A 16548-nucleotide genomic window follows, 5' to 3' on the forward strand; every position below is an offset into this window, starting at 1 on the left:
AATGAGAACAAAGCAGAGTTGGCTACAGAAATATATCCAGTTTGTTTGAAGTGCCAGTGTGTTTTTGATTGTAAAAACGCCCTAACTGGAACCACATTTTAGTCCCAAAGTCACTCACGGGCAGGGAGGGTGGAGCTCGCAGACACACACACACACACACACACACACACACACACACACTTGAACAAACAAAACAGATCTTTCCCGGTCAGTCGTTTCTCTAGACATTCCTGACTGCCTTTCCATGACCCTCCCAGCTCTGTCTCATTCTGCCACTACATGAAGGACTGGATGGAGAAGACGATGGGATTTGGCTCTGCTATTATTTTTCCATCAGCTTTTCAATAACCCACTCAACTGAAACAGTATGTTTTGCTGAATCTTGTGTTGTAATCTAATCTGCACCATATGCAGATAGTGTTACATCAAAACTGACGACGAGTCATAAAGCCTATTCAGCTATAATGATCTCAGCATCATAAATCATCGTAGGACTGCTTGTGTCAAACCGTGCTTGCTTTCAAAGCGACGTATTTAAGAGTGTGTGTTTGTTTAGTCTCTATAAATATAGGAGAGACACAGACAGCAAGAGACAACAGAGAGCGAGGCGCATGGAGTGTGTGTGTGTGTGTGTGTCAGTTTTAACTGCCTACCGCAGCGTCCCACAGCTAGGGTTAAAGAGATTCTCCATCTTGCTTCAATTAACCATTCAGCGCTGTTTATATCACATTCCACCAATATAGGTTACCTTTTCCAGCACAGACCATCAGTCCTTTTCCCCTCCTCGACCCTAAAACCTAACTCTAATACCCACCACCTGTTAAACCCACCTCACCCATCCAAGGCTTTTCCCTTTTTGGACCCCTGCTCCATAGAAATACACCGATCAGCACCTCATTACGACCACACCTCAGCCCAGAATAGAAGCCCACTGGCTTCATAACAAGGCTCTGTCAAGGCCCAGATATGTCACACCTACAAGTGTTACTCACCTTGTGCTTCTTGGCAATGCCCTCTGTAGGTCAATGAAAGGTGACAATGTATGGGGAAGTTTTGAGCTTTGGACGAATAGGCTAAATAAATCACAGCTGTTTGTTATTGTTACTTCCTGCCTCGGTTCATTTCTTCCTTCCTCTTTCTTCCCCCTCTCATTCACCTTCTCTGGAGCTACTCACAGCCAATGCAAACAGGAACAACCATTCATAAAACCTTGTAGTTTAAGTGGTCAGGATCTTCCTACCACATTTCTTTTTTGGCTTTCCTCTTCTGTCTTTGACAGTTTTACCCTATTCCTCCACTGCCCTCATTGTCCCCTTCCCTCTCCTCCCCTCCCTTGCATTGGTCAAACAACAGGGCCCTTGTGATAGAAAACTGAGGAAGCTACCAATAAAGGAAGATATGTATTTGACCGGAGAAAGCGAAGGAGGGACGGGTGTGTGTATTAAAGCCAAAGAAAGAGTCATCTGGAGATGTTTAAGTTGGACAAGCCAGTTTCCGGTGTCTGGAACAGGCCAAAAATATCCAGAAAAATCCAGCAGGGTAAAGGATACACCTCCTCATTTCTCATGTGACCTTCTGTATTCAGCAAACTAAGCTGTTTTTGGGGGGAAGTTTGCAGCATGAGCTATGGTAGTAACAAACACATTAAATTTAATTGCATCTTCATATTGCTTAATGTCTGGAGAAGGGAGTTTTTCTGAGAATAGTATGGTGAAACAGCATTTGGCTCAGAATAATCTTTATCCATGACACTGATTATCTGAAAAGTTCAGATAATCTTTAGACAACAAAATCGAGCTTAGCTGAAAGTGCAGTATTATGTGTGCATGCCGTACATGTGCTACATGTGGTCTTGCACTGTTTTCATAACATGTGGATTACTTCATGTTGTAATACAATAATAGAAAGCAGACTAGCCAACGCTTGCCGGGTTATTCAAAGACTTTACTGACAGTAGGTATAGGCTTAGCCCTGCCAACACAGCACACGTTAGTTATCTATTTATGGTACCAAAAACTGGACTCATTCTGTTATGTTAACAACTTGTGGTTTTAACGGCTGCTGCTGCTGCTCCAGCTGTGTAAGGTGAACACAAGTGCCCAATTTAGGTCATACAAAAAAAAAAAAAGAAAAAGAAATCCAACGGCTGCAGCAGTCGACTTAAGGCCAGAAATCATTCAAGCAAGCCAAAACCTGAGAGCAAGGATTTCTGTGTTTTTAAAAAAGTGCAGACAGGAAGTGACAAGTCATGGAGAGCCAAACCAGGGATCTGAAGATCCAACTGAAACTCCTGCATGTTTTTTTTCTTTCTTTCTTTCTGGAGAAGCATGTAACCATTTTAGACCTGCTGAAATCCAAACACACATGCAAGGCTTATACAGTAATAAGTCATACGAGGATAGAGCATGTGTTGCTGATTTAAATAAAGCAGGTAGACTCACTGTGCTCGCTGTTACGTATCAGCGGTGCATCACTTGTTTTAAAGGCAGACTATCTGGTGTGCTCTGCAGACACAGATGTCTGTTTGGGTTTGTAAGCAGCACACACACACACACACACACACACACACACACACACACAGAGGTCTGCAGTTTCTCATGGCTGTGTGTGTGAGCCGCTGCAGAAAATTTCCCCCTCATCTCCTCCTCTCCCCGCCCCCACATCTTGCCTCCATTATTCCCGTGTTTGTGACAGCGAGAAAACACAGCTTGGCCCCTAAAGTGAAGGCAAAAGCTACGGACACCGCTTTTTTTATTTTTATTTAAGCCGTTTTCTTCCGGTCGTCCCCCCCTCTCCTCCCTTCATCTCGCCACCCCTCTGTTTGCTGACCGTTGGTACGGTCTCCCCGCCGTCCGCACGTTCACTCACCGTTTGTGCCGGTAGCGAAAGCGGGTGGGCGGGAGGGAGGTGGAGGTGGTGGAGGTTGGTCGACCGGGGGACTAGCACCGTGAGAAGAAGCCGCTCCGCTTTCGCAAGGAGGGGAGGTGAAAGCCAGGCTCGGAATACGCTCCGCGGTCGCTGTTTTTTTTTTTTTTTTTTTTTAAATCTCTTAGCTTCAATGACGTAGATCTGAGATGTAACGGCTCGGCGTGAGGTGTTTAGGTGACGCTGGGAATATACAGTGATCTGCGTCGGTTGTAATTAACGTTAACTAATGGTCACTAACATGGATGCTGATGTGCCTCCTCCCCTAGGCCGGCCGGGAAAGGGGGTGTTTTTTTACGTTTTTCTGGCAGTCACACGGCTCGTTTCTTTCTGGGATTAATAAATTGTTTTGTTCTCTTTTTTTTTGTGTGTGGGAGCCTCGCTGTGAGCGTTTGTTTGCAAGGTAACTAACTAATGATAACGTCGCCAGCACTGACCAAAGAGCATCACTGTCAACTGTCTGTTTATTTGTTTGTGTGTCTCTGTAATTTTGGTGCCAGCTCCTTGCGATATAATGACACGTTGTGAACATGGCTGCCTTAGTCATTGTTCATTTTTTTATATATATCTTTCTTTTAAATTCACCGTTTCTTGCCACTGAGTCAGGCCTGAGGATGTGCGTTAGCCAATTCAAACCTGACCAGTAATAGGTCAGAAATGTGGGTGAATTGCATACAGCATGAATCACACATGAGGGTTGTGTGTGTTGATAGTCTATGTTTCTCTCGACTGCATTGTAATGTAATGTGCACAACATGCATCAGGGTCATGATGCTGTGAACACATTCAATGATTTTTAACTGTCTCATGGTTGAGGCAAACATACATTACAATGCAATATTCCACATTTTCTATTCTTTTATAACCAGATTTAATGACAAGAAGCTATTCATGGAAACTTTATTACATTTGGTTTCATGGTGGATAGTAATTCAGTAGCATGTGTCCAATACCACAAAGCGAATTTTATGGTTAAAACCAATAAGTGTATGTCTCTGCCAGATTGGGCTGCCTAATTTTAGCCTCCAGGCAGTGATTTGTTACCTTGACGTAAGGGTTTGTACTATTCCCAGGTGCTTTCAAGCAGAGTGCCAGTGAGAGAGCGGGTATACACGGTCTGCATTGCAGTTTTTAAAGTATTGCAGTGAGATGCTAAAGTAAGACATTTGGTTAGTGTACTGTAGTCTGGTCCTGGCTTTGATCACATGTTCGGGTTTAATAATACACAAAAAAAACATTAATTTATCTAGCGTTTTCTTGTCAGAAATTAGATATAGTCTAACAACTTTGCACCAGATACACCTGGCACCTCAGCATTATCTATATTTAGTTATAATGAATGATGTTTGCTACTGCCCTACTACTGCTCTGTAGTCATGGTAGTAATTAAAATCTCTATATACAGTATAAACACAGAAAGTGTTGGAAAGGTAACTACAAGACAGGAGGGTGGGAGATGAAAACAAAAGCCAACGTTAGGAAAATGTAAGTGTGTGTGTGTGTCATTGTGTGCACAGGTGCACCCATTCAAAACCACAGGAGATCAATGGTGAGTGGGAGGGTAAACCGAACCCTTCAAAGTAGCTACAAACACACACACACCAAAAGTCATTCACTGGAGTTCACACGGGGATGCGTGTTCTCTGTCACTCCTCTACCTGTCTTTCTTTGGTATTTTCAGCTCTCTGTTAAACTCTCACCTTCAACTTGCCACCTCAATGCAAGCTGGCATGAGTGGTGAGAAAGTAGGTGTATGTTATACACATGTTGTGGACACACCCTTACCCAATTGCAGCAGCCTCGGGTGGCCAATATGATCCTCGTGGTGAGGAGTTACAAACCGGTTACGCTTGTGCTCATGTTTATAGCATCGATGTTTTGGAGGGAGTTCCCATTAAATGTTTGACAATGAGGATTTCTCCCCCAAGCAACTAGGACGAACACTGGGCTTTGAAGTTAACACAGTGGCCAAACTATGTAATGAAACCAATAATGTCTGTCACATGATGCACATTGGCCCAAAAAGACCTTTTCCTCTAAGTTTGCATTGAGAGAGTCTCATAGCAGAGGGCTAAGTTGAAGGTTCTTGTCCACTTGCATGGGCCACACAATGCAGAAGCATGATACAAAAGATCAGGATAATTTTATGCCCAGAAACTGAGCTTTTTTTGGCTTCATGTACCACAGAGCAGCCTCCGTGAGAATGAACCGAGCGCTGCCTTCAACACTGTATCCAGTTATTTTTATACATCCATGGTTTCTCACCCTTTTCTTCCTATTCCTTTTTTCCAACATTTCTTACCTCTCAACACACACACACACACACACACACACACAGATGCATACACCTCTTCCCTCCAGCCTCCACCCTCCCTCTCTTCTCCCAGATGTGAGGGAAGTGTAGGAGGAGCCAGGGGGTGTTTGTGTTCCTCAGGGTCCCCTCTTCCTGTTAAATTGCAGAGAACCTCCACATGTGCTGAAAACACCAGCACAAACATACAGTAACATGCTGAATAGTCTGGCACAGTATGGCACATTTTTTCTTGAGATATTTTGAACTTATTTCTGTAGCGAACGTTTAAACCTTTGTCTTGTATTTGCTGGGATTTTTGTCACGCAAGTAGCAAACTTTCAGACAGGTCTGGAGAATCGTCTCGGCTTTGTCGTGCAGCGCACATTTCCCACAGTTGACTGTTTCATCGTTGCACCTGCTTCGGTGTTTTTACGACTGAACTTGGCAAATGGATATTATCAGTTCATTGCAGAGCTATTCAATAAGACTTGTATCGACAACACCGACAAACACTCGAGTGAACAGCTTTACTAATTGTGGTCACTGTAGTCCACCAATGCATAATGGATTTCCTGCTCAAGGAGGAATGCTAGAAATGTCCGTGAGGAAGAGAGCAGAACAGGACGTTGTCTCTGTTGGCCCATTGTGTATTTTAGCTCAGCTAACCTTGTTAAGACCTCACTGACACAACAAACACACATGCACACACCAAGCTTGTCATACAGCCCATGTCTGTCTATACTAATTGATGTGGGGATGCGTCATGTTCTTGTTTGTTATTTGGAAATTGAAGTGATTTTCTTTGTATAATAAGCATCGGTGGAGACACATATAAAAGTCTGCTTTTGATCTGTGTCAGTATAACATATAATACCTGTCATCGCTTTCTAAACAAGAATATTAACAAGCATCTTATATCTGTTTTCTCAGATGACAGAGGGGAGGCGATGTCAGGTCCATCTGCTGGACGACAGGAAGCTGGAGCTCCTTGTACAGGTGAGTCACTCTGCGTCTCTCCTACCCTCACGCTCTTTCTTCTCTTTCCTTCCTCTCTCTCTCTCTTTGCTGACTCTCATTTCCTTAGAGCGAGAAAGAAGTGATGTCTGGTGCCCTGAGGGACTCAGTTACTGCTGACCAGGGGAAATTTGGTCAGCAGTAGGTGACTTTGTGCTTTCTTGATGCTCACCTGATCTCTCTATACAGACACACATAAAAAAAAGCACATACACAAGCGGACCCAGCCCTCATTTACTGTCCCTGCAGAAGCTATGCATCCCACTACAGTTCAGTCCTAATGATGTCCTAAACAAAAACTATTACTTTCCATATTCAAACTCATGCTTCACTGCTCATTCTTCATCACCCATCTCTGCTGCCCTCCCAGAATGCCTCAGCAAAGCCAGGATCATCTAGCAAAAGACATCACCCTTCTGTGTAAGACAATGCTCCATCTTATCCTCAAAACAGAGCAGCGTGGTGCCCCCCTCCCCCTACTTTTTGCATTCGATCCTCCCAGCAGGCCTTTCTGCAGTAATGACCAAAGGCATCAACAGCAACACTGACTACTTCCTTTGCCATTTAAAGCCCCTAGGCTTTTCAAATAAGATATTTGCTAATGTAGAACTGCTCTCTGTTCTATACTCAGGGTTAAACCGGGTTATGTACATTTATTTATATCACAAATTAACATACACATTTATTAGGTGGGTATTTTTAGTTGACCTTCTCTCCACAGTAACTTTAACCTTCACTTACTCCTTTTCTTCACTGATTGCTGATAACATTCACTTTGATCAGCTGTAATCCTCTAATGGATTGGCTTCAAAGTCTGACACATTTTCATCAGAAGCTCCTTCCACTCTTTTCTAACCTCCCTTAGTCCTCCTTCTGGGTCCCACTCTTACCGAAAGATAGACAAAAGAAGGTAATTGCTGTGGAAGAGTAGAAGAGGAGCAAGCAGAGAACAGACAGATTGGTGCAGAAACTCAGGAGGTTGAGAGAGAAGTGAGATGGGAGCTTAGGAATGAGAGACAGGAGATGACAGTAAAACAAGGCGAATAGAGAGGAGAAAATGGAGGGCAGAGCTGAGGATTGGTCTGCTGACTTTCTGATTTGATTACTCTGCCAGAACTGATCCTCTCTTTCAAATTGGTACTTTTTTCTGCTCCTCTCCCACTCTCTCTCTCCATCTCTCCGACTTTACACTCTTCACTCTCAATATCTTCTTTTCTCACTCAGTGCCTTTCCCTGATCTGTCTCCGTCTGAATCTCCGAATGCAGCTGCAGCAGCTCTGCATCTCATCCACCTATCCTCTCATCCGCTCATTCTTCATCCTTTTGGCCACCAGAAAGGGAAATAACAAGGAAATAAACTTAAAGAGGGTTGACGAGTTCAATGAAAACATTCCAGGAATTGATGTTTTACAAGTATGTTATAGTGAAAAAATCTGTTTATCACATAATACACACAATGCAACAGATTGTGTTTCTACAGTTCGGCAGGTGGTATAAGCAAGAGGGAATGCATGGCGAAAGGTCCGGAAGAGAGGATGTTATTAAGAAACCACTGTCATATAAATCAGGATCCTGCTGTCTTTCCCTCTCTTTCACTTGCTCTCTCTCCTCGCTTCTCTCCGTTGGGAAGGTGTACAGTAGGCCAGGATATTATTAATAGCACCGCAGACATTTACAATGTTATTCTTAGTTTTCTGGTGAACTAAGAAGCAGTCAGGATTTGCAAAAAAATACATATATATATATTTCTTAAAGGGATGATCATAACTCATAAGTGTTTTTCAAATATGAAAAGTCAATACTCCAGCATTACAAATTCCACTGGTCTGTTTCATGTCTTCACCGATCATTTAACAGCAGTTTGGTCAAGGAGCTCCTCTTGAGGTTCTCATTTAAGTTCCTGTAGCACGCCAAGCACACCAGCCGGCTAGCCTCTGAAAGGCTGGATCTCATTTCTGTCACCGACTTGTAACATTGACCAGCTGTTTGATCCCCAAAGTGTTGTTCACCTTTTTCCTCTTCCTCATCCGCTTCCTCCTACCTTTTGATAGAGTGTCCTCTGTGGTTTGTTTATGGAGCAACGCCTCATTGGCAGGGAACTATGTGCCAAAAAGGCCAACCCACCTATTGACCAAGCCGTAAAAGATTGAATCTAACCACCAAATACGCCACTGGGTGAAAATATATCTCAGGCATATGGCTATCATCCCCTTAAGTGTAGATCATATAGGTTAAAGAGCGAATGGGGTATTAAATTGTGTCACTGTGTTGCTCTTTCATGCCGATTGTTTATGTTAAGAGCTACATTAATATAGACACACTTCAGGGTTTAAGATAGTACAGCATAAACAAATCATTGGTTAGAATATTAAAACATGCACGGCATGTGGATAGAAAACCTTTTCCACCCTTGGACTCTTGAGAGCTGCCACTGATAAATCAGTAAGGCGCCAAGGGCCTGACTAGCTGTTTGCAGAGTTTGGACTGTGCCAGCAAAGTGAGCTACCGCTGTGTGTTTGTCACTTTGTCTAGATGTGTGCCTTCGCTTGTCTCCTCCTCACTTGCACTTCCCTGTAATTCTTACGCTGTTAATTACCTGTGCTGCTGAGGAGGCACCGGCTAAATGTCTATTAGTAGTAATGCTGTCTAAGCTAGGAGAGAGCTTAACTGTTAGTGTGTGTGTGTGTGTGTGTGTGTGTGTGTGTGTGTGTGTGTGTGTGTGTGTGTGTGTGTGCCTCAATGATTGTGTGTATGTGTTCAGTGTGCCATATCACTTACTGTATTAACTGTCATCCACCGTCTGTATCACTGTTTACGTCTTCCTCAGTGTTATTACACATCCCTCAGGTATTTGCCATCACACTGCATAAGCTGCAGTGTCAGGGTGTGTACATGCATGTGGAAGCAAACTCGATTATACTATCTTTTTTTTACAATCTGTTTGGTATTCGTAACAATGTTGAGGCAAGAAGCTCAGCTTAGCCTTCCAGCCTCCTTCTGTTCTGCTTCTTTCTTCAGTCACGTGTCCGTGTGTCTCCGTCGCCTGCTCAGCGTTTGTTTGTTATGCTGTAGTGGCGGCGTGGATGAAGCTTAATTGATATTGTTGCCAAGGCAGTTGACTCCTGTGCAGTAATGAGAGACCACCACCACTGTATATGTCTCAGACTGAACCAAAACATGTATTACTGCTAATACTATAAAGATAGCCTGCTCCCAGATTATTTTTTTTTGAGCACTTCAAAGAGATCTGATGTTGCTCTCGTGAATGGCTGCTCTTCTATTTGGAGTAAACAACAGACCCAGTCAGAGCCTTTATGGATGGGACAAGCAGTTTTTGTCAGTTCAGGACATCGTATTCATGATCTCATTTAGTTAGTTTATCATTCTTACTGTAAATATGCATTTGAAAGTTTTGTTTTAATCTAACCTTTAACCTCAATATTTCTTCATATAGCAGTATGGGAGTCTGTTAGATAAACTACCAGTGCCAGGACTTAGGGACATAGAGACAGAATCAGCCGGTACCCATGGTAGTAGCCATGATATCACTATCATCTGGTACATAAATCAGATACATGGGAATAAAAGGAAAGATCAACCTATATGTTATTTTCTCCTCAAGGTCTTTCTGTTGCTTCTATTCTCTCCCGAGCCTTTTTGTGTTGCAGGATCACTGTAGACATCGTGCTTATATGAGATCTAGGTCATTGGAGTTGTGTGTGTGTGTGTGTGTGTGTGTGTGTGTGTGCTTGCTCTCAACATGACATCATCTCCTTCTCTTTAAATAGCTCTCAGTAGCTTCTGTCACTGTAGCTGTGCAGTGAGTAGATAGTGCAGCCCCTGGGGGGGGGGCTTAGCATGTGCATGTGCATACTATGGCACATATAGCCATGTAGCGTATGTGTGTGTGTTTGTGTGTATGCACATATTTGGTTGCACATATTCGGTTGCACATAGTACTTTTTGCTCCAGCCCTCCTCTATCCTGTATATTTACAGCACATGTGTTTGTCCTGTACGTTGCGGGCGTTATGCATGTACGTTGTGTGTGTGTGTGTGTGTGTGTGTGTGTGTGTGTGTGTGTGCGCTTGTGTGAGTATGTGCATACAGATTTGTGCGTGTAATGAAAATGTAGGCAGCGAGGCACACCCATGGTTAACCTCAGGGTGGGGCATGCTGCTACTCAGGATGTCACAAACCAGCAGCATATGGCAGCAGTCCCCAGCCTCTGCTTGGTTTTAAGATGCTCTGCATGCTCTGAGCGTCGTGATGAATGGAGGTTGTCATCACATATAGCCGGGACTGTATTCCACAGTATCATAACTAGCTAGTGTGAGCTCTTATGCTAGCTGCGGCCCTCCCCCTGCAGTACCGTGTTTTGAGCCCGGTGCCATGACTCTGCAGTAGAGGTGTGGGTCAGAGAGGCGGAAAGGAGAGAGAGAGAGAGGGAGAGAGGGAGGGGAAGGGCAGGGTACCTGCACTGTCAGCAACATCCACACACTCCATCCATCTTTCTCGCTCCCTCTCTCTCTGTCCCTCGCTCTCGCTCTCTCATTTATCTCCGCCTCTCTTGCTCTTTTCCTCTTTTCCCCAGAGTTTGTCAGAATGCTTAGTCACTGCAGTAAATCAATAGCTGATACAATACATTAACATAAAGCTCTACCACATATTCTAATTAAACTAAAGTGTGATAATGCACTACACCCACACACCAACGTCAAAGTCCAGTTATAACTTATAATTTGCAATATCTCTGTCTCCCTGCAGCCTAAGCTGATGGCTAAGGACTTGCTGGATCTTGTGGCCTCTCACTTCAACCTCAAGGAGAAGGAGTACTTTGGAATTGCATATACAGATGAAACGTAAGTTACAATCAAATAGTAATGCCTTTAAAACTCCAGTTTACATGGTGTATCAGTAGCCCGGGTCTATCTCTTTAATGTATATCTGTTTGCTGGATTGGGTTTTCAGTGTTGCCCCATACAACTGTAAAGTTACTCCATCTTTTATTGATGGATTGACTATGTTGGTCCATTGATCTAATTGGTTGATAGACAGTGATAGTGATTTTTTTTTTGTGCCCGCCCTTTTCCAAAAAGTTCCCAACGACTTCCCAGATGGTTTTGTGTAACAAAGCATCTGGTGCAGTCAGGTTACACAGTTGTTGTCATTAAAAAAAAAGCCAATTGCCAAACCACATTTAATGGATTTCTGTTTTTGGGGTTTTATTAGTTCAAATATTTCAACTTCCAATGTGTTCCACATTTCCTGTCCCAGTTATTGTCAAATATTTAAGACATTAGCAAGTCGCTGTATATAAGCTCCACCACGAAGACTTTACTTGATAGTGCATTGAGTTTTAGATACGGTTTGACAAAATCAATTAGAAATATGGTGGTTAAAACATGCACTGTTTTCTCTTGATGAATTTCTCTTTCATATATAAAAAACAGGGAGATTTCTTTCAGCCATGGCTGCTTTCTTCCTGGTCAAAATAACAATATCATGATCCTCATGAATATCCCACTGAACCACAAACTGATGTGTGATAAGATCCGAGTTATGAAGAGCTTTGATGTTACGATGAGGCTATGACTGTATTATTCTAGGTCTGCCAGAAGGCGTGCTACTGAGCTTGAAATGCAAAAATGACATTCAAATTAGTTTTATTGTGTTTGGTGACCTAGAAAGACAGAAGCACCACAGAGCAGTCCAGAACTAGTCATGCAAACATACACATTTATTTACATACAGGCAAACATTGTCTTGGCCTTTGTTTTATCTTTTTTTTTGTTTTATCTCGTGCACCTCCTGATGTCAAGCAAAGCTAGCCTCTGCTCCATGACATTTACATGACTGTGACACATACTGTAGTCAGTGTCAGCCCAGCAAAGCAATATCAGCTTTGCAGTCTCAATCCCCCAGGACTAATTCTATGATGTGTAGATTTGTTGTGTGTGCCCGGGGAGAGCAGATGCCTCAGCTCTGACCGCTCAATGGTCAAAGAGTAGAGACAGAGACAGAAAGAGGGAGAGTTTGAGAGAGATGTTGCTCAGTTGCTCAGGAGACCATGCAGGGTTACCAGGGTGACAAGCTGTCTGCAGTTTTTCTCTCTGTTGGAGATGGAAAGAGAAAAGAGAGGAGAGGGGGAGAGAATTAGGGGGAAACAGAAAGGGAGAAATGGCAACAGGGAGGGAAACATGAGGAGTTTTAAAAGAGAAAATGTTTATTGTCTTGCGTTGAAGTTTTTGTTCGTCCTTGTTTGCTATCCAGACGTCACATGAATAAAAGCATTGATTGGTTGTTCTGTTGTTTTGTCTCATCAGGGGCCATTTTAGCTGGCTGCAATTGGACCGCAGGGTATTAGAACATGAGTTCCCCAAGAAGTCTGGTCCCATTGTCCTCTACTTCTGTGTCAGGTGAGTTTTTACTTCATTATTATAACCTGTCTCTGACTGGAGATGGTGTTTGAATGTGTGTGTGTGGAAAGAGAAAGAAAGATCAAGAGCGTGCATCTGCATGTGTTTGTACATGCACATGCCTTCATGTGGTAATAGGAAAAGATTAACAAGGTTAGTTATGACAGGCCCTTATGAAATGGCTTTGACCCAGGTGTTTAACTCCCCCCTCCACAGGGGTTCCCAGCCAATCATGAGCCTCTTAGACCTCATCAATATGCACTGCATGCAAATCACACCAAATAGCTTTGTGGTACAAAGCGCAATACTCCAAAGAAAGACGTCAGAATGTTTTCCCAGAGAGAGAGAGAAGCCTTACCATTTCTTCTTACATACATACATTTTCATGCTGAAGCAATTTAATAGGAACTGATGCTGATTTGTTTGTAAAAGGTTCACATGCCAATGTATAACTAAACAGGGTAGAAAATATTACAGCGAGTCAGCCTGTGATGAGGCATGTGCCCTTGCGGTGTGCTCTACTTGTTGTTGCTGTATTGGAGTAATCTCCTCAGTTAAAAGCCAACTCTTCTATGACCTGTTATCACAGGGTTATTTAATCACCTTACAATCCCACACTCTTCCTTTGTATGCGCATACAATGGCTCCACTCACATATAAAACAGTCCTGACTCACACACAGGTATTGAATCATGTGTGCATATGTGACAGAAATATAACGTGAGTGTGTGTGTTTTTATCTTCTAAAGGCCACTGAAAAAGAAAGAAAAGGGCACCTGGCCCGAGAAGAGATTTTCTGATCTTTCTTCGCCGTCCAAACCTACTCTCCGCTCCAAAACACACACTCCCACACATGCACCACGAAAGGGAGCCCAAGCGAGAAACCCAAGGCTTTGTTTCGGGTCCACTGATATTCTCTGTTCTCTGTTCCTAACATATCTCTATGATGTCATACAGGGAGAGGGAGCGAGGTTAGCAACATGCATAGTAACGTGACGCACATTAACTGTGTTAAACAATGTCACTGAGTAGTCGTTTCCACATTGACATTTACAACACAGCTCAAAGTCATGACATAAAGAAGTGACTGTACAGTGAAATCATATTCTTAGCACATTGTTCATTCTGTTTAGTGAACAATGGTGTCATTGTGCAATGCAACGGTGACACCGTCAAAAGATGGACAGATATGTTTGGCTGCTAGTGCTGCTGTTTTAGTCTGCTGCTTCCATTATTTCATTGAAGTTGCATTGATATTCAGGTCTCTTCATTTTAGGTCAGATGTAGAACCATATAAAACAACTGTGTGTTTGTGTCTGTGGCGGGGGTGGTGTGTGGGTCACTGTGTGTGTATTTACAGAGACTAATAGGTGTTTGCGGATGCGGTGGTAGTGCTGTCACAGTGTGAACTTTGACACCATTTTGAGGCTCCATTCCCCCCACTTTCCCTCTCCTGCTTCTCCGTCAATCTCTCTAAATGTCACACTGACTAAACCCCCATCCCACCCTCTCTCTTAGATGCACGTATACACACACACACATACGCAGATTCAGGATTTTAATGTAACAACTATCAGCCCAAATGTCAGGCCTGAATCTATTATCAGTCCGAGCATATGGCTTTCATCACCACCATCACTATTTTTCTTTGTGTTTGTGTGTGTGTGTGTGGGTGCATGTGCGTCTCTATACAGGTGCATGCACATCATGAATTTGCATGCTTATTTGGTATTTGTGTGATGTACGAGTGTGTGCACAATAAATGCTAGGCAGATGCCCACCTCCTGCTGATCCAGTGGGTGCCTTTTTGCACGCTTGCTGCTGTTCTGGCAGTGTGTGTAGTCTCATCAACACCGTGGCTTTAATTAAATGTTCACACTGAATATTGACAAGGCTTCTCTCATTATCTCTTGCAGCTCAATGGGTAACACGATTTAAGCCCTCCAATATTGATCCTCCTACAATCCCTCTCACTCAATACCATCACCTATACACTCATAAGCACACACACTGACACATTCATTCACACATGTTCATCTGCACATGTGCTCAGGTCACATTATATACTTTATGCTGTTGACGCACATCTCCACCAGAGAAGAGTTAACAGAACAGTGAGAAGCTTCCTAGCATACCATCGTAGCTCCCCTCTGGCTCTGCATGCAATCGTGAGCTAAATATAGACGGCATTATTATGTTAGTTCCCTCCTCACCACTCTGCCAGAAGTGGGTTACTGTGCTTCTCTCTCCAGTATGTGACAGTGTGTGTGCGCGTGTGTAAGCTCAGTGTGTGCATGTGGAATCACTACGCACTGCTGATGATGCAGAGAAGCAGACAATGTGTGTAGTGCATCATGTGCACATTCAATCCATGTGTGTGTGTGTGTGTGTGCGTGCGTGCGTGTGTGTTCAGATTGTGGAATGTGCTCACACTCACAAACTAATAATGGATCATTGCCAGCCACCATGGTGAGAGAGAGAATTGGTTTTAAGGGGTAGTGAGAGAATGTTGGTATACAGGGTCAGCCTTTGGTATAGTGTGCCCCCCTCTGGTCACTTTGGTCATTACAACATTTCTGTCACATCTGCATATGACTGCATTTAGCATGCATGTTTAACTGTTCTCCTATGGTATTTATGAGTTACTATTGTTTGTGAAGCAAATGACAATAAACCGCACAGATCTTTTTTACAGGACTGAAGGTCAGCTTGTAATGTACTTGTTCACTGTTGCAATTGTATTGAAGGTTTACCTTCTATCTTTCAGGTTCTACATAGAGAGTATATCCTACCTGAAGGACAATGCCACTATTGAGCTGTTTTTTCTTAATGCCAAGTCCATCATCTACAAGGTAAACTCATTATTTTGTCGCTTCTCACTTCATTCGTGTATTTTTGGTCGTTAATGAAGAGACACTACAAGAGGCCAGCTTAGACTTCTGTGCTCCACTCTGCTTTGGTGAAGCAGGAAATGTGCGATTCGCATCAGCTGTTACCCATCACGTTATTTGCTGCACCACATTACACAAACTAGTGAATAATTTGACACTTTAACTGCCATCTGTCAGTGTTGAAGCACATTTATTTCATCTGTTGGGAAATGAAAATTGGACATCAGACCTTGAAATAAACAAAAGGAAAATTCCAAAATTGAAATTTTCCGATCAGAGAAGGTCATTTGTATTTTTGCTTTGAGCTTAAACTTTTTCCAGCACAGCTCCTTGAGAAGCCAAAAAAGGTCACGCCCCCCACTCCACATTTTTTATCCATCATTAATAATGATATGGAAAGAAAATAATAAAAGGATCTAAGGTGAATTTTAGGTAAATAAAGTTGCTTATATTCCCAATATAAAAAAATTATTCTTCCATTGGTCACACACACATGCAGTATCTCTATGCCCCACCAGTTTGAGAACGACTGGCTTAAAGTGAGAATGTGCACCAGGTAACTGAATAAAACAGTATACCTTTCTTATTCAGTTAACTGATTCACATTATGTCTTTAGTGAGTTGGTAACTGTACAGTTAACAACCCACTACTGGCAGAGAGACCAGTGTTAAGCATTTATTTGTCATGTCCAGAAGAGGGCATATGTGGCCTGAAGGAAAATGGGGCAGAAATATCCAGTCTAAGCTGTGTAGAAAACTGTAATAAGACCCACTGTTTTCTCTACTGACAGTGCCAAATCTAGAAAAATATAGTATAATGTAGTAAATATAGTGTATTCCCGCATGAGCCGGCATTCCTATGTATGTGCATGAACATGAATTAAAGTATAGCACATCATACATAGGTTTCTTGCAAGGGGAAGAAATTCTTGTTTTTCTTTTAGCTAATGTTGTCAAATCATAAAGCAAACCTAAGTTTGTGTAATTTAAGCCTAGTTGTTGGATAC

The 16548-nt window shown here is 42.8% G+C and overlaps 1 protein-coding gene across 11 annotated transcripts in view; it reads left to right on the top strand.

Annotated features, from left to right (window-relative positions):
• frmd4a (FERM domain containing 4A) overlaps positions 1 to 16548 on the top strand; it is a 98305-nt gene that overhangs the window by 60657 nt on the left and 21100 nt on the right. For 10 of the 11 annotated variants that reach the window (XM_019260023.2, XM_019260026.2, XM_019260022.2 and 7 more), the window contains exons 2-5: positions 6149 to 6214; positions 10999 to 11093; positions 12558 to 12650; positions 15418 to 15502. In XM_019260023.2, coding sequence (XP_019115568.1) covers positions 6149 to 6214; positions 10999 to 11093; positions 12558 to 12650; positions 15418 to 15502 — 339 coding nt within the window. Of the gene's footprint in view, positions 1 to 2892; positions 3329 to 6148; positions 6215 to 10998; positions 11094 to 12557; positions 12651 to 15417; positions 15503 to 16548 lie in introns of those variants that run through there. The other variant, XM_010729771.3, reaches the window with a different exon arrangement.

Source organism: Larimichthys crocea, chromosome XXI (genome assembly GCF_000972845.2).
Source record: "Larimichthys crocea isolate SSNF chromosome XXI, L_crocea_2.0, whole genome shotgun sequence".
Taxonomy (NCBI): domain Eukaryota; kingdom Metazoa; phylum Chordata; class Actinopteri; family Sciaenidae; genus Larimichthys; species Larimichthys crocea.